This window comes from Mastomys coucha, unplaced genomic scaffold (genome assembly GCF_008632895.1).
Source record: "Mastomys coucha isolate ucsf_1 unplaced genomic scaffold, UCSF_Mcou_1 pScaffold23, whole genome shotgun sequence".
Lineage (NCBI taxonomy): Eukaryota > Metazoa > Chordata > Mammalia > Rodentia > Muridae > Mastomys > Mastomys coucha.
Window position 1 is genome coordinate 15,637,198 of NW_022196906.1, and position 17,758 is coordinate 15,654,955.

A 17,758-nucleotide genomic window follows, 5' to 3' on the forward strand; every position below is an offset into this window, starting at 1 on the left:
GTTACGTAGGACATAAACAAGGGGGGTGTGGTGTCAGACAGTCCCACTGGTAACATGCTTATCCCACCACAGGAGACCTGACTCATCCCAGAACTTAAGAGAAAAGGCAGGTGCAGAGTGTGCTCATATTCCCAACAGGCAAAGCAGACAGGAAGGCAGTGCCTGCTGCCTGCTAGGCTTGCCTCCTTGACAGGCTCCAGGCAAATTAGAGTAATAAAAAAAGTCCATCTCAAAGAGTCAGAGGGTAGCACCTGAGAAATGACACCTGAAGTGGTTCTCTGGCTTCTAAATCCACTTACATGAGTATGTGCCTGCATACAAAAACCTACACACACACACACACACACACACACAAAACAAGAAAGAAATGGGGCGTGGTGGTGTAGCTTAGCATCATGACCTGGGTTTGATCCCCAAAACCCACATGGTGGAAAGAAGCAACTCCCACAATTTATCCGTTAACCTCCATGTGCGCACCATAACACATGCATGCGTACATACGTACATACGTACATACATACATACATGTAAAGCCACCACTCAGAGAAGCCATAGGATCCCACAGTAGCCACTGTGAGGTGCCTAAGGCAGGGGAGGCAGCCAGGTCTGGTTCCACAAACTACTTGCAATCCAGACTCAATGACTGCAGTTTTAGGGGCTTCCAGGTATGCCACGGACTGGGGTTCCTTATGGGGTCCCTTGTTCCGTGGAACGATGGGTTCTGGCCAGGTGTGCACGGGATTTGGCTTTGACAAACAGACTCAACACAAGTAGTATGGGATCTGAGTGTATTTCTCAAAAATGACATAAGGCTTTTACAATCATTGCAAAAGAGAGAAGAAAAATCTGGCAGCTCAGTAGTCAAGGTACATCTGAGGCCATCTAAAACACACTGGGTCTAAAAACAGCAGCCATCTCCTCTGGACTGGTGCAGCTCCCTCGGATTCCGAGCACGCTCGGGCTGCATGGGCCCGGCTGGAGGGAAGGGGGGCCTGCGGGTGCTCCAGCCAGGAGGGTAGAGACTCGAATCTCAATGCTAAATCTCAAGTGGTGCTGCACCCCCTGGGGCTACAGACTGCATGAATCTAAGTCCTAGTCCACCTAAGTTCTGGTTCTAGTCCGAGTGCCAGCGAGTCCGAATACTCAATGCTGACTGCTGGATACTGTGTCTCACACACACACACACACACTCTCGGGTCAAGGTCCCGCCCATCCTAGGTTAAAACGCCTACTATGCTAATCTTTTGGGGAAGTAGAGACAGGTCTCTTGCTAATTCCTAGGAGTGGTTCAGCTGCCGTACACGACTGAGAATGAGGATTTTACTTGACCTTGCCCTGGGATAAGCCTTCCCTTCTGTAAGCTTCAATGCCCTACCCACAATGCCGGAGGCAATTAGTCTGGGTGGGTAAATTCCAAGCCAGGGTTTGGCTAAGATGTTGGAACATTGGTGAAGGTCAGAGAGCAATGTCCGATTTTGTTCAGCTGTAAATAAAACATATCTTGGTGGGCACCTAGCATGCGAGTACGAGGACATATCTGGGCTACCTCTGAGTTAGGGGTGCCAGGCGACAATGCGGGGGCAGGAGACTGACTTTCCTTGAAGTTTTTGCCTCAAATACTGCTGTCACACAAAGTGTGCATGGCACAGGTACCCCAGAAATATCCATTGTAGCTCTTTTGAGCTCAAGCCTGACTTTGGAAGAGTCACTGATAGAGTCCCTCAGGTTCTAGAATTATCTAGAAGTGAGATTGTGTCCTCACTGAGACATGTCGCTGGTCCCAAAGGGGTGTGTGTGTGTGTGTGTGTGTGTGTGTGTGTGTGTGTGTGTGCACGTGCGCATTATATTTTTTATTTTGTATGTATATAGATGAGTATTTTGCCTTCATTTCTGTCTGCCAGCCATGTGTGTGCACTGGTCTCCAAGGCCAGAAGAGGGCATTGCGTGTCCTGGGACTTGAGTTACAAAAGGTCATCAGCTGCCACCTGAGTGTTGGGAATTGACCCTGGATCCTCTGGAACAGCAGCCAGTGCTTTTAACTACTAGACTGTCTCTTCACCCTCCTGTTTTTGTTTTTAAAACTAATTTATAGCCGGGCGGCGGTGGCGCACGCCTTTAATCCTAGCACTTGGGAGGCGGAGGCAGGCGGATTTCCGAGTTCGAGGCCAGCCTGGTCTACAGAGTGAGTACCAGGACAGCCGAGGCTACAGAGAGAAACCCTGTCTCGAAAAACCAAAAAAAAAAAAAAAAAAAAAAAAAAAAAAAAAAAAAAAAAAAAAACTAATTTATTGTTAGCATTGTGGAGATTTACCCCTCTTTCTGTCCCTGTATCTGTGCACTTGGTGACCCCTTTCTAATGGATATCTAAGGATCTAGGCTATACGGGGCCCCTGGAGAGCCCACAATATTGACCTGTCCATATTTTCTAGCATAACAAAGACTCTGGGATTGTCCCCCAGAGTGAGGCACCCCAGTGTTGAGTTTCTGGGTTCCAGCTCCAGCACTCTGTAAGAAAAGTAACCTGAGAGCTGGGCAGAATGGGTGTGTGGGTGTGTGGGGGTGTTGTTTTCCAGGGTCCCATGATGGATAGGTCAGTGCAGAGGGGTGCAGCCCTGGGCCTAGCTGACAAGTGGTAAGAGCAGGCACTTGGGCTCACTGTAGACAAGGCCAGCAGCAGGGCCACACCACCACCAAGAGGTATGAAAAGAGCCTTCTGTATGCCGAAGATTAGGCACACTGAGATCTAGGGGCTGTGGAGACCCTCACCCCTGTAAATATCCTGCCAGGAGACCTAAGCATCCCAGCTAGAAGCCATCCCTGAGAACCAGACCACTCTTGTAGACAAGCCTTCTATAAAGACCAGAAGCGTCTTTTCTTTATTTTAGGAACAAACAAGGAGAGAACAGTGTCCGTTGGAAACAAGGAGAAAGGCCCAGGTCCCCTGAGGACCCCCTCCTCTCTTCCCAGAATCTTCCATAGGTATCTCCACCCCAATGGAGACAGAGGAGCCACTCACCTTAGATGGTCTAGTCCCACTGTTGCTGCTGGCCCAAGCCCAGCCTAACCAGTGTGCAGACTACTGTACAAGTCACAGCCTCCTGAACAGGTAGTCTGAACACTGGGATGGTGGGGATGGCTGTTCAGCCCCTCAGTGTGGCCGCTGTGCAGGCCAGGGAGTCTCTTCTCCATTCATCCATGCACCCTGGACTCCTCTGACGTGGCAAGGCCAAGGCCACTTGCTCACATCTGGAGAAAGCTGGGGTTTTCAGGAAATCCGAAAGCAGGCTGGGGGAGGGTTTGAGGCAATGTCCCATGCTGCAGAAGGAGGTCCTTGTGCAAGCGCATGCATATGCCTCTGTGTGTGTGTGTGTGTGTGTGTGTGTGTGTGTGTGTGTGTGTGTGTGTATGTGTGTGTGATGGCAGCCTCCTGATCCTGGGCAGAATCACATATAAACAGTTCCAGATGTGGCAGGCCTAGATGTCTGTGACTCAGTTACTTGGCCCTTGCCTGTTGTCAGGAAGCTTTCTGTCTCATGACACCATAGAGTGTGGGCCACAGAGTTGTTTCTGGGAACTTAACCCCCTCTGGAAACAGAGGCTCCTTCGGGGACCCCCAAAATCCCAGCTTTGTTCCTTAAAACAAGACAGACTTCAGGCTGCCTTTCCTGTCTGTGGCTCTTGGCATGCAGTGTGTATGTGCGAATGTTCCACCCTCCCTGGTCACGGCCTCTCCGCCTGTGCTCCATTCAGGCAGTCAGACCCAGTGAGGCTGACTGGGAGTCAGTCCAGGAATCGGCTGGAAACCAGGGGCCACAACTGTGCCACCCTCCCCAAGGATGAGACTCAGCATGCCTCAGACAGGTGGGATCAGGGGCTCGAGACCCTCCCCAAGGATGAGACTCAGCATGCCTCAGACAGGTGGGATCAGGGGCTCGAGAAGAGAAACAATGTGTTCTAAGGCAGCCTGGAAAGGCAGAGCAAAGTTTTAACACAGCAGTTACTCATACAGTGCTCAGGCTGGCCCCATTCAGTACTATAGCTGCTGGTGAATTCAGATGTGGTATCCCAAAAAGCTGCACTCTGGGGCTTTCTGATAATGCAATGGCCAGAAACATGAAAAAGATCTCTAGTGAGCCTGGGGAGAGTGCTCTGTGGGGAGAGCATTTATACCAGCCTGTGCACCCATGGTTGCTGTGGGTGCCTGTAACCTCAGCACTCAAGTGTGCAAAGAGGAGGCTGGGGCTTGCTGCCTGCCAGATTTAGTGAAAGCACCTATCTCACAGACATGGATGTCTTCTTACTTCCCCATGAAGGCCTCTTCCTTCTCCCCGACATGTTGCACACATCACACACAGGAGGACATGTCCAGGTGACGGGCTTTCCTAGTGCTTCATGGACTGGATGTGATTAGTGGTTCAAGCTGTAACTCAGCACTTGTGAGGCAGATGCAGAAGGATCAGGAATTCAAGGTCATCTTCAGCTGTATAGGGAGTTGAATGCTAGCCTGGGCTAAAAAAAAAAAAAAGTCTTTGTGGTACAGAAAATCCCAAGAGAGCTTTTTTTTTTTTTTTTTAAAGATTTATTTATTTATTATATGTAAGTACACTGTAGCTGTCTTCAGATACACCAGAAGAGGGCGTCAGATCTCATTACAGATGGTTGTGAGCCACCATGTGGTTGCTGGGATTAGCTCATGACCTTCGGAAGAGCAGTTGGCGCTCTTAACCGCTGAGCCATCTCGCCAGCCCCCCCCCCTTTTTTTTCGAGATAGGGCTTCTCTGTGTAGCCCTGACTGTCCTAGAACTCACTCTGTAGACCAGGCTGGCCTCGAACTCAGAAATCCACCTGCCTCTGCCTCCCAAGTGCTGGGATTAAAGGCGTGTGCCACCACTGCCTGTCCCAGAGTGCTGTTTTCATCTACAGCCATTCTTAGGTTACACAGTAGCCCCTGCTCTGTGCTGGACAGACAGCTTCCTAATCTGAGCAGACATAAAAGGAAAGGTGAAGTGTCATAGGCCTATCATTATGGCTCCTTGGAAGGCAGGAGGAATACAACTTCATGAAAGGCCAGTCTCAAAATTAGGAGGAGGAGTGCGGCCAGCCTTTGTACTTGCCTGTGAGAGAGGCCCTGGGTTCCATCCCCAGCATTGCCAGAAAGATAAAGGAGACTCAGGTCGCTAGAGTGCTTGTCAGGCATGCATGGAGATGGTGACCCAGAAAGCCACTGACACTTCTGTGACACTGGTGCCCAGGCATCAGCTTCCCAGTTCTGGCGTCTGAAGTAGCCTCCTGCACTTCAGTCTCTGTGAGTGGGATTGCCGCCATAACTCAGATAACAGGGAGGCATACCTGGGAACGCATGAAGTTAGGGCTGAGCAGTTTGAGCAACCACTGCATGTGTTCTCTGGATAAAAAACAAAGGTGACAGCTAGGGAGTCATCTAGGTCATTAGTCAAAGCATCTATAGTAGGGTGAGATGAGGTCAGTCCTGAGGAAGGCAAGGAGGAGCCAACAGGGTGTAGGAGCACAAACATTCTGGACAGAGGCTGTACATACAACGGTCCTGAAACAGGAGAGAACGTTAAGAGAACATTCAAGTAAATGTGGGCATGATAGAGCTCTCGTATACCAAGTGCCAGGGGTTGGCAGTAGCTGTCAGGTTGGTGCCGGCTCTGGTGCCAGCTCAGGTGAGACTTCTGCCATCTCTCCTCAGGAGAAAGAAAAGAAGTACATGCTGCCACTGGACAACCTCAAAATCCGGGATGTGGAGAAGGGCTTCATGTCCAACAAGCATGTGTTTGCCATCTTCAACACAGAGCAGAGGTGAGGAGCCTGTGGGGCCCCAGAAAAGCCCATGAGTCCTTTTGCCAGGGTTTCATCTTCTAGAAAGGGAGTACACTTGAAAATTGTCCCAGAGGTATTTCTGTGTGGTGTAGGATGGAGCAACGTGGACACAGACACTGAAATGGACACAATAAGTGTGAGGCGCTCGGTGCAACCCTCACACACAACCCTCTCATACAGCCCTCACTAACACACACAAACCTCTCATACACACAGCCCTCACACACACACAGCCCTCACACACACATAACCCTATCATACACACAGCCCTCACACACACACAGCCCTCACACATACAACCCCACACACACAACCCTCTCATATACACAGCCCTCACACAAACACACAACCCTCACACACACACACACACACACACACACATAACCTTCACACACACACACACAACCCTACCCAACACAACCTTCATACACACAACCCTCCCACACATATACAAGAAAAAGCCTGGCACATTGCTGGGGAGGCAGAAAGCAGGATCCTTGGTGCTCACTAACCCGCTAGCCAGTCTAGGCAAGTCTGTGAGCTTCAGGCCAGTGAGACACACCCTGCCTAAAAGAATAAGGTGCACAGAAAGTGAGGAAAGCACCTAGTGCTGACTTCTAACCTCTACATATATATCACACATGCACTTACACCAGACAATGTAGGTTGAGTATATTTCTGCTGCTATAGTAAAATCTGGTAGACATAGTTGCTGTGATGTTCCTTACAAACACCTCAGTGTCCCCACTGAGTGTCTCCTCACCTCAGTGGTCGATCTAAAGCCAGAACTGGGTATCATGACATATGCCCAACATGGGGCTGGTGGGTAGCCATCTCTGCAGAACAAGGAGAGCTGGCATAGTGGCTCATGCCTTTAATCCCAGCACTCACAGGTCTTGAGTTTGAGTACAACCTGAACTACAGAGAGAATTTCAGGACAACAGGACTATACAGAGAAGCCCCTTCTCAAAAACATCTGTAATAGGAAGGAGGGACAGCACGTTGTCAGGAGGCCTGCTATGGAAGTGGATCTCTGTTGGTTGGAGGCCAGCCTAGTTTACATAGCAAATTCTAAGATGGCAAGGGCTACATAGGGAGACCTAAAAAAAAAAAGAAAGAAAAAGAAAAAGAAAAAAGCAACATGTAGCGACGGCAGGAGACTTTAATCGGCCCATTCTTGCTGGTGCTTGGTTCTTTCTCCCTCTGCCTAGGGAATGCACAGCGCCACTTGCACTGGGTTGAGTCTCCCACATCAGTTATTAACTCGAGACAATCCTCCACATGTATGCCCACAGACAGTCCCTGTGGAGATACTCCTCCCAGGTCGTGTCATGTTGATAATTAAAGCCAAACATCACAGAGAGGAAGTGACTGAACTCAGATACCAGGCTGAAAAGTCAGACATGATGGTATATACCTCTAATCCAGCACGCAGGAAGCTGAGGCAGGAAATTCTAAGTTTGAGGCTAGCTTTGGATGTGTGGCAAGACCCTAAGCTGCCAACACTTACATTCCAGATGCTATTTATCTGATGGTGTGTGTGTGTGTGTGTGTGTGTGTGTGTGTTACTTAGTGCTATAATATACCTGTCAGACACACCCAGAAACCTTTTAACAAACTGGGGGAGGTACTAGAACCGCCTTTGTACCCAGATTAGGCAGAGAGCCCCCAGAGCCCATGATCTTAGTGGCCAGTCAAGTCCCTTCTACCACTCATTCCAGGAATGTCTACAAGGACCTACGACAGATCGAACTGGCTTGTGACTCCCAGGAAGATGTAGACAGCTGGAAGGCTTCATTCCTACGAGCTGGGGTCTACCCAGAGAAGGACCAGGTGAGGGGCTGCCTTCCCTGCTTAGATGACATACCAGAGAATAATCTGACCCTTCATGGAGGAAGGGACGGGTGATTTCTGGGCCACATGGGTCAAGACAGCTTTTCTTTGCTATGGTAAAAACTGCCAGTCTGTGGAAATGGCTTAGGTGATAAGATGCTTGCCACACAACCATGAGGGCCTGAATTTGAATCCTAAACTCAATCAGCATCTGTGTGTGGTGGTACACACTAGAGCTTAGGAGCTAGCCTGCTATAGCACAGCAGGGATCCACAGGTCCTAGTGAGTGGCCTTGTCTCAAAGTAAATCTAAAAGAACCCTAATAAAAAGCCAGACACAGACAGCATGTGTGCCTTTAGCTCTTGCAGAGTCTTGCAAAGTGGACACACTTGGGGCGAAAAAGGGAGTATGGTCCCGTAAGCCCACTTCCCAGGCAGCCTAGAAAAATCTGTGAGCTCCAAATTCAGTGAGAGTCCCTGTCTCAGAAAGCTGGCCCGCAAGATGGTCAAGGGATTGGAGGTGCTTGTTACTAAGCCTGAGACCCACGTGGTGGTGCTGGGTGGTGGTGGTGCATGCCTTTAATCCCAGCACTTGAGAGGCAGAGGCAGGCTGATTTCGGAGTTCAAGGCCAGCCTGGTCTACAGAGTGAGTTCCAGGAGAGCCAGGGCTATACAGAGAAACCCTGTCTCAAACAAACAAACAAGACCCACGTGGTGGAAAGAGAACTGATTCCCACGAGTTCTTCTGACCTCCACGCATGCATCATGGCACAGGTGTTTCCACAATTGTTTACATGTACAAAACATAAATGCATTGTGTTTTGCTTTTAGCCTGTGCCTGTGTGGCTCTGGCTGGCCCACAATTTAGTATGTAGACCAGGCTGGCCTTAAATTCAGAGAGATCTATCTGCTTCTGCCTCCTGAATGCTAGAAGGCCTGTACCACCACACCTGGTATAAAATGTAATTTTAAAAATTTAATAACGGGGGGGGGGGCAAAAAAATTTAATAACAGGTCCTGGCATGTTGGTGCACACCTTTAATCCCAGTTCAAGAGCAGCTTTGACTATATAGTAAGCTCTAAGATAGCCATAGCTACATAGAGAGAACTTGTCAATGATAGACAGACAGACAGACAGACAGACAGACAGACAGACAGACAGGGTAAACACAAATAAAAACTTTTTTGAGGTACTGAAGATAAAGTCAAGGAAAGACTCCTTGCCCATGTTGGGATATACTGCATACACACAGTTTGTACAGTGAACAGCTTATAAGGAAAAAAAGCACCTAAGGTACATACATGCAAACACAAATGAATAAATACCTGCTACACAGCCAAAGGAAAGAAATGTTCAATTTGGCTCCCAGTTTTAGGGATCAGTCCATGGCTATCTGTCCCCATGTGCTTAGTCTGTCTCTCATGCAGTGGTGTTGAGGTACAGAGGCAAGAAGCAGAGGGGAAGGTGTGAAAGGGCTGGAACCCAGGTATCCCTACTATAGCTAGTGGCCTACTTCCCCCAGCTAAGCAAAACCTCCTGAGGTTTCCAGAGTTCCACAAATAACAGTAGTATGGTTCTAAAGGACAGCTCTGCAGATAAAAGCCATGGCTGCTCCTCCAGAGGACCCAAGTTCAGTCCCCACCACCCACAGGACAGTTCATAGTTGTCTATAACTCCAGCTCTAGGGGACCTTCTGGCCTCTAGACACCTGCACACACACTGCATATACACATACCACACCAATGTACACGTAAAAATAAATCTTAAAAGTATAGTGCCATCAGCTGAGACTCGAAGGACCAACACCCGAGCCCTAGGGACATCCATATTCAAACCATAGCAGCACACTAAGACCTCAAAGGACACAAAGCTGGTACCCACTGAGGCAAGCAAAGCAAAGTAGGCATGGTTTGTCATTAAGGTCCAGAAAGTTCTCCAGGAAAATACATGGTATGTTAGGCAAGGGGACTTAGAATTCATCTGCCTTGTTTTCTTTTGTCCTCCTGTCCTTGGGGTGAAGTCACTACAGATCCTGGCCAGATCCTTGTCATCCCTGGGGAAAGAGTTCATTGGCTCTAACCAGTGTTACCCCAGCACAGACTACAAGGTCTAACAGGGTCATCTGGAACACACTCAAGTGGGTCATTTGTCAGCAGGGTAGGCCCATAGTTCCGAAGAGTTGGGACTCAATACGGAGCTGTTCAGTCACAGTGAACCGTCACTCTCTCTGTGTCCCCTGCAGGCAGAGAATGAGGATGGAGCACAAGAGAACACCTTCTCCATGGACCCACAGCTGGAGCGACAGGTGGAGACCATCCGCAACCTGGTGGACTCCTATGTGGCCATCATCAACAAGTCCATCCGTGACCTCATGCCAAAGACCATCATGCACCTCATGATCAACAACGTGAGTGGCAGGTCACCAAAGGTCCCAGCCAAGGACTCAGTGGGCTGGGATTCAGTTCCAGGTATTTTGCAGCATGCCAGTCAGCCCAGCACCAGAAGGTGGAAGCAGGAAAATTCGAAGTTCACCGTCATCCTCAGATACACAGCAGTTTAGGGGGGCGCTTTCATTATGTGAGACTTTGTCTCAACAGAGAAAACAGGACAGCCAGGACTATACAGAGAAACCCTGTCTTGAAAAATCAAAAAAAAAAAAAAAAAAAAAAAAAAAAAAAAAAAAGCAAACCTAATTTTAAAAAAGCCATCCAAAGTTAGAACAGGTTGGTTTGTTTACTAGCTTGTTTTGTCTTGTTTTTAGATTTATTTATTTATTATATATATGTACACTGTAGCTGTCTTCAGACACTCCAGAAGAGGGTGTCAGATCTCCTTACAGATGGTTGTGAGCCACCATGTGGTTGCTGGGACTTGAACTCTGGACCTTGAGAAGAGCATTTGGTGTTCCTTTCTTTTTTTTTTTTTTTTTTTTTTTTTTTTTTTTTTTTGGTTTTTGGAGACAGGGTTCCTCTGGAACTCACTCTGTAGATCAGGCTAGCATTGAACTCAGAAGTCCGCCTGTCTCTGCCTCCCAAGTGCTGGGATTAAAGGCGTGTGCATCCACTGCCTGGCCATTCGGTGCTCTTAACCGCTGAGCCATCTCACCAGCCCGTTTACTAGCTTTTTGTTTTGTTTTCTTGGTGTGTTGCTTGCTTGGTTGGGTTTTGTGGTGTTGGAGACTGAACCCAGGGCATGGTGGATGTTAGGCAAGTACTGGACAACTGAGCACCTCTCTCCTTCCCTGGGAGATTCTAGGCAGGGCTCTACAGCTGAGCTGTGTCCCTGCTGACCTGGGGATGGATTTTAGGCAGAGGCTCTACAGCTAAATATGACTCTCACTCAGTCTGTGATGATGCTTTTCCAACTTCAGTAGGCTTCTGAGTTACTGGTAGTATGGGGTCTGACCTTTCCCACCTGTCCTCAGACAAAGGCCTTCATCCATCACGAGCTGCTGGCCTACCTGTACTCCTCGGCAGACCAGAGCAGCCTCATGGAAGAGTCAGCTGAGCAGGCTCAGCGGCGGGACGACATGCTGCGCATGTACCACGCACTCAAGGAAGCACTCAACATCATTGGAGACATCAGCACCAGCACCGTGTCCACACCTGTGCCCCCACCTGTCGATGACACTTGGCTCCAGAACACCAGTAGCCACAGGTCTGAAGGGCAGTTTGTCCCCCAGTGTGCATATACAAGTTCAGGCTCCACCCTTCCTATCCCCTCTGTCCCATTAGGAAATAGGTCACAGCTGAAGTTTGGAAAGGGACAAGAGTCTAACTCAACAGCAACAGGCAGGCCTGAGTATCTGTTCTGCTTAAAGCCACAGGGGAGCCATGGCTTCCAAGTGCCAACCTGAGCTAGATCTCTAGAGGATAAAACCACACACCCCTGGCCAGGTGGTGGTGGCGCCTTTAATTCCAGCACTTGGGAGGCAGAGGCAGGCTGATTTCTGGTCTACAGACTGAGTTCCAGGATAGCCAGGGCTACACAGAGAAACCCTATCTTGAAAAAACAAAAACAAAAAACAAACAAACAAACAAACAAAAAACCTCACACCCCAATTCCCCACTAACCCTTGCATCATCTAGTGCTTTCTCCATGGGTTAAGTCTAAGTGGAAAACAAGAGCAAGAATCCCAGGGGACAGTTATCCCAGAGGTTGGCCTCCTAGAACATAGAGACGGTACAGGACAAGTTTGAGAAGGCCCATAGAACCTAGGACTCCATTGGCCTCAATATGGGAGAGATGGGCCAGAGACACTAAGGCAAGTGCCAAAGTGGCAGTCAAGGGACCCACTGAGGCTACAGGACCCTGTGGAGCCCTCAGGAAGAGCCCAGATCTGGCAAGATTCAGGTCCCCGGGTCCATTGGGGATCAAGGTAGGGATACAGAGGCAGAGGTGACACATCAAGGCTGGGGCTGAGCGCTGGAAGGGTGCTGGGTTCTGAGTGCATCAGAAAGCCAAGTGCAGTCTGCATACCTGCCCTTTGGAGGCTTGCTGTCAGATACACAGGAGCCCCAGCAACATGGAATGGTGTGGCTCATGTTGGTGGGTACCTCTACCCCCACCTCAGTCACTTGTGGATGCTCACAGTATCCTTCCTCCAGATTACAGCCTTTCCTTCCTCCACAGCCCCACTCCACAGCGCCGACCTGTGTCCAGTGTACACCCACCAGGCCGGCCACCTGCAGTGAGGGGTCCCACACCGGGGCCTCCCCTGATTCCTATGCCTGTGGGGGCTACATCCTCCTTCTCAGCACCCCCCATCCCATCCCGGCCTGGACCACAGAGTGTGTTTGCCAACAATGACCCCTTCTCTGCGCCACCTCAGATACCATCTCGGCCAGCACGGATTCCCCCTGGTATTCCTCCAGGAGTGCCCAGGTAAGGCCCACAGCCTGCATCCTGGGGCCCGGCCTTCACGGTGACTTTGACCTCTCCCCACTTCTGATGAGTTCTAGTGTAGTTGCAACAGGACATAGAACACGGGCATTTCTGCTTGTGTCCTGAGAAACTGAGCCCCAAAAGGGCCAACCCCTGCTTAGCCAGTGCCACAGAGCAGTGGATCAGCTGATGCCAGGGTTCCTGGCCTGGCTTTTAAGCAGCAGGTTACATGTCTGCCTAGCCCTGGGCACCTATACCAGTGTTGACCCTGCTGAAGTCAGCAATGCCTGGTGAGCCAGGTTCTGGGCTCCATTTCTGAGAGATCAGAGAAGCAGGCAAGATGGTAAGGGGCTTTCTATGGTGACCTGAGTTCAGTCTCCAGGACCTTCTGTTGGAAGGAGGGAGCTAGCTCCTCCCAAGGCAGAGAACTTGCCTATAAAACCCAAGCCAGCTAGTGAGGTGGGGATACTAGGAAAGTATCTGGATTGACAGTCCCCTGTACCCCAACTCTGGGAGTGCCTCAGGTGGGCTGGGAGGGCTGGGTCCCCGGGTCCCCATTCTCACCCTGCTTCTACCCTCACTGCCCTCCTCCTCCCCGTGTCTTTACTTTCTTTGCAGCAGAAGAGCGCCCGCTGCGCCCAGCCGGCCCACCATTATCCGCCCAGCCGAGCCATCCCTGCTCGACTAGGCTGCAGGGGGCAATGTTCTGGGGGGGGGGTCCTCGTGCACCCACAATGCAGGAGAGCTTTGGTGGTCTGGGCCCTGCTACTGCCCCCCATGCTGGGACCAGGCTCCCCGGGGGCAAGCCCTGCCCTTTCCTTCCTGGCCCTAGTGGGCATGGCAATGGGGGGGTGGGGCAGGAAGGAGTCCCACAGCACACGGGGGCTTTGCACTTTGGGACAAGGAGGAGCTCTGGTTAGCAGAACAGGAACTTCATCCTTGGGACCATCTAGAAAGAAAGATCCAAGACAGTGTAGGGGAACACTACCGGGGCTCCTCCAGGCTGTAAGCCATTGTTCTTTCTAGGGTACAGGAACTGTCCCCTTTCCCTAAGGCCTCCTCAGGAGTGAGCAGGCCCAGCAGGTCCAGTGCTGATGGCTCAAGTTGTGTATATATATATATATATATATAGCTTCTTTGGCCATATTAACCACACAGCCTGAGTCCAGCCCAGTCTCCACACCCAGAGGTGCCTTTGTGCCTTCCTCAGGCCTGGAGTGCCTCAGCTCTGGCCTGCCTCTCCTCAGCCCCAGTTGTGGTTTGGGCTGTATGAACTGGGGAGACAACAGAGGCCTCTTGGCTCCCAACCTGATGTCCCCACAGGGTGGGCCCTGGGTGCCTCTGCAGATTCTGCTCCCATCATTTGGATTGACCACTGTTAAGTGCCTGCATCTGTATATCCTATTAATAAACTAAAATAAAGGGAAGCCCTTCTGGTGGCTATGTGTGTGGGCCTTTTGTGTGTGTCCCAGTTCAGGAGATTGAGCACCCCCTCATGGGGCTGCCCACACTCATTTACATGTGTGAGTCTTGTGTCATCTGTTCTGAATCCCTCTTGTCCCCATCACCACCAGGCCTTACACACAGTGCTCATGGAAAACAGGAATTCTATCCACTATTCCAAGCGATATTGTGGCCAAGCCCACATCCAAGTCCCCCACTAGCTCTATAGGGGACACGATTCAACTTTGTTTTATGATCTTTTTCTTTCGTGCCAGGCGACCACCTCCATCGGCTCCTGCCAGACCTTTCTTCTGAGCTTCGTGGGAGTCCCCCCCACCCTGGCTGCCCCTGGCTTGAGGCTAGGTCTGTCCCAAGCTGACATCCCTGAGCCCCAGTCACCAGGCACTGTTAACTTTTCTGACCATAATTTATTGACTCCAGTGCCCAGGACAAATCCCTTTGTTCCTTAAGGCTCATAGTCCAGCCTTGGCAGAGCTGCACCTCAGCCTTTTCTGAGGCCCTGCACCCAGAGAGAAGGGTGGGCTCCTCTCCCAGAGTTCTCTTACCAAATCATCAACTAGCTGGCTCCCCTCTGGGTCAAGGGGCCAGGGCTCCTTCCTTTCAAATAAAAGTGACTGTCCTGGCAAGAAGTCTGCAGGTGTGTCTCCTTCCCTGACCCTAGTAAAGTAGGCTTACCCCCAGGATTAAAGCAGAGACACTGGCGTTGGGGTGTCTGTGGGTGTCCACAACTTGACCCCATCCTGATGGCTGGAAGACTGAAGCTAAGGCACGATTTCAGGAGAAAACCAGGGCGTCCAAGGGCAGTATGTCCCCACATTGCAGCACCTAACACTTCCACCTTCCAAGAAACAGGCGCTGTCGCTGAGCCCTCCCCCTTCCAAGGGGTCTGCGAGCCATTGGCACTCCCTAGTCACTGAAGAAGGGAGACACATGGAGCCACTGTTAAGGACCCAACTATGCAGTGTCTGGGAGGTGTCCAGCAAGTCACACACCCGCTGCCCTCCGCTGTTTCCTTCATCCTCTGTGGCAGGGGCTACGTGGGTACAGGGCGCTTGTCATGGAAGAAGCGCTTCAGTGTGCAGACCTGAAGGACGGCCACCAGCAGCAACACAGCCACATTGGCAGCTGACCAGAAGTTGACCCGCTCAAGGTTGTCTTCTTGAAGATTACGATCACGAGCCTCAAAGGCCCGGAGTAGAGTGAGCATCTGGATGCTCCGTTCCAGCCGGGTCCTCATGGTCTCTATGGATTCCTGCCAGGGCAGGTACAGAGAGGAAGCGGTCAGGCTGCTTAAGTCAGAATCCCCATTCCTACCATGCACTGGCTGTGGCTACCAGTTCATCTGCCTCACATATTCCTCTATAAACTGAGTCTTTCCCCCCTTGGTGTTTTCTTGTTTTTTTGGGTTTTTTTTTGGGGGGGTATGTAAGACTTTTCTTTTTAAGGGGGATTAGGGTGCACATGCTATGGGTTACATATGGGGGTCAGAGAGCATCTTGCAAGAATCCGATCTCTCCTTCCACCATGTGGGTCCCAGGTAGTTAGGCTTGGTGCCAGTTGCCTTTGCCCCCAAGCCAGTTCACCAAACAAAAGCTAGTCTTTCTGTGCAAGTCAAGGATGACTTCGAACTTGTGATCTATTTGACCATGAGCAACTCATACCCAGTTTGTGCAGTGTTGGGTATGGGAGCTCAGGTGTGGGAGTGTCCTCCGTAAGTGCTCTGCCAACTGAATTATTCCCAGCCCTTTCTTTTGATTTTATGAGATGGGATCTTGCTATGAAATAAGGTTGGTCTTGAACTCCCTGGAATCGTGCCTTAGCCTCCTAAGAACTGGGATTATAAGCATGCACCATCACACCCAACTCACCTTGATGTCTTCCATTTTGACATCAAGCATCTCTTCTGGCTCCACAGCCTCGGCCCAACCTTCTACCTCCTCCTCATCTTGGAAGCTGTCAAAGATGAGCTCAAAGAACACCAGCTTCTCTGAGATGGTGCTGAAGGAGTTGTCAAAGCAAAGTCTGTAGTCTCCGGCCTCCGTGGGCTCCACCCTGAGCAGACAGATGAGACACAGACATGACCTTGGAGTGACCAGCCAGCTGGTCTGTGGAACCAGTAGGATGGTAACCTGAGGCCACTGGGGAGCTGCAGGGCTGTAACTGAACCAAGGCAGGGCAGGACTTCACTCACGTGTGCACCCCATCAGCCTTTCGAGACTCACTGACCAACAGCACACCCTGAGGGCTCTCCAAGGTGAAGTCCACGTCCAGCCCAGCACCTCCGATCACCTGAAAAGCAGGTAAGAATTGGGAAACGGGCAGCTTTGAGCCAAGCCTATCTACCACAGAAAGCCTGGGTTACACTGAACTGGGAAAGACCCATGTAAGACCACCATGAGCCTATCTTTAAGAAGAAGAAGAAGAAGAAAAAAAAAAAAAGCCAGGCAGTGGTGGCACATGCCTTTGATCCCAGCACTTGGGAAGCAGAGGCAGGTGGATCTCTGAGTTCGTGGCCAGCCTGGTCTACAGAGTGAGTTCCAGGACAGCCAGGGCTACACAGAGAAACCCTGTCTCAAAAAAAACAAAAAAGGAAGAAGGAGGGAAAAAAAACAACCACAAAACCCCATGTATTTGCTTGGGGTAGAGCAGCGCTCGTGGAGATTAGAGGACAACTTGTAGGAGTTGGTTCTGCACTTTTACCATAGAGTTAAGAAACTCGGGTCATTGTAGTTTAGCAGCAAGCTACTTGGATTCCCCCAAGGGCCTATCTGAAGACCAACATCCACACCTACAACGTCCCTTCCCGGTCCCTAAGAGGCATCCTCGTGATGTCTCTCATCAAGCCACCCTGCCACTCCCTTGAGCCGTCCAAGGTGGGCGTCTACCTGACCGCTAACTTAGCCGTAACCTACCCAACAGCCTCCAGGACCTTCGCTAAAACCCAAGCCAAAGAGCGAGCTTTGAGCAGAGGATGCCCCTTCTCTGCAAGACTATTAGCGTTCTGGCCACGCCCCTGCCCAGCCCCTCCTGCCGGTTGGCCACGCCCCCAGTCCGCTCTGTTCGGAGCCCGGGACCCTCTCTCTCACCTGGTACTCGGTCTCAAGACTAGCATTGGCCGGTGCGGACTGATAGAAACACTGCTTCCTCCCGGCGGGAAGCAGAAATGTGAACTCGCCGTCCTGGATGGGCGGCGGCCCCGCCTCTCCCACTCCTACTGCTGGCAGGAGTAGCCACAGGGCCAGTGCTACGGCCGCGCCGGCCGCCATCATCCGGGTCACCCTCTACTCACGGGGCGTGGATGCTCTCAGAATTTGTCCTGCCCACCTCTCATTTCGGCAAAGCTCATTGGCTTCGGCTTCTGTTCGACCCCATAGCCGCGGAATGCCGAGTGAAGGACCCCAGGGAGAGGAGCTGCCCTGGTAATTGCCTAATCTGTTAGAAAGCTACTGCGAATTTCGTGAAACTTTCCCAAGTATGCTGTCTACCACTGCATTTGGTGGTGGAAATGACAGACCTAAAAATGGTGAAGTATTTCTTTACAGGCAAAAATTAAGATGACTAAACGGGGAGGTTTGCAGGTCCTTCCGTGGCACCGCCGCCGTCTGCCTCCCCCAATTCAAGGTGTCGCCCATTGGTCAGTCAAGTGTAGGCGTAGCCCTCCGAGGACCGCGGCTGTGTTGGAGCCTGATCTCGATTTGTGTGATGGGTGCATCAAGCTTTAAGATTTGCCAGG

General features: G+C 50.9%; 2 protein-coding genes across 15 annotated transcripts in view; one reads left to right on the forward strand and one right to left on the reverse strand.

The window, feature by feature from the left end:
* Positions 1 to 14,654, forward strand: part of Dnm2 (dynamin 2) — an 84,192-nt gene extending 69,538 nt beyond the window's left edge. For 7 of the 14 annotated variants that reach the window (XM_031343365.1, XM_031343369.1, XM_031343364.1 and 4 more), the window contains 6 exons: positions 5,714 to 5,823; positions 7,566 to 7,677; positions 9,920 to 10,084; positions 11,102 to 11,334; positions 12,310 to 12,561; positions 13,180 to 14,001. In XM_031343365.1, coding sequence (XP_031199225.1) covers positions 5,714 to 5,823; positions 7,566 to 7,677; positions 9,920 to 10,084; positions 11,102 to 11,334; positions 12,310 to 12,561; positions 13,180 to 13,249 — 942 coding nt within the window. In that variant the 3' untranslated portion in view covers positions 13,250 to 14,001. Of the gene's footprint in view, positions 1 to 5,713; positions 5,824 to 7,565; positions 7,678 to 9,919; positions 10,085 to 11,101; positions 11,335 to 12,309; positions 12,562 to 13,179; positions 14,002 to 14,279 lie in introns of those variants that run through there. The other 7 variants (XM_031343367.1, XM_031343366.1, XM_031343370.1 and 4 more) reach the window with 4 other exon arrangements.
* On the reverse strand, positions 14,411 to 17,347 carry Tmed1 (transmembrane p24 trafficking protein 1). Its single transcript, XM_031343388.1, has 4 exons — positions 17,112 to 17,347; positions 16,217 to 16,314; positions 15,894 to 16,077; positions 14,411 to 15,277 (listed from the first exon to the last, which is right to left on the reverse strand). The coding sequence occupies exons 1-4, from the start codon at positions 17,292 to 17,294 to the stop codon at positions 15,059 to 15,061; spliced, it is 684 nt and encodes a 227-aa protein (XP_031199248.1). The 5' UTR covers positions 17,295 to 17,347; the 3' UTR covers positions 14,411 to 15,058.
* Positions 17,348 to 17,758: the final 411 nt, after the last annotated feature.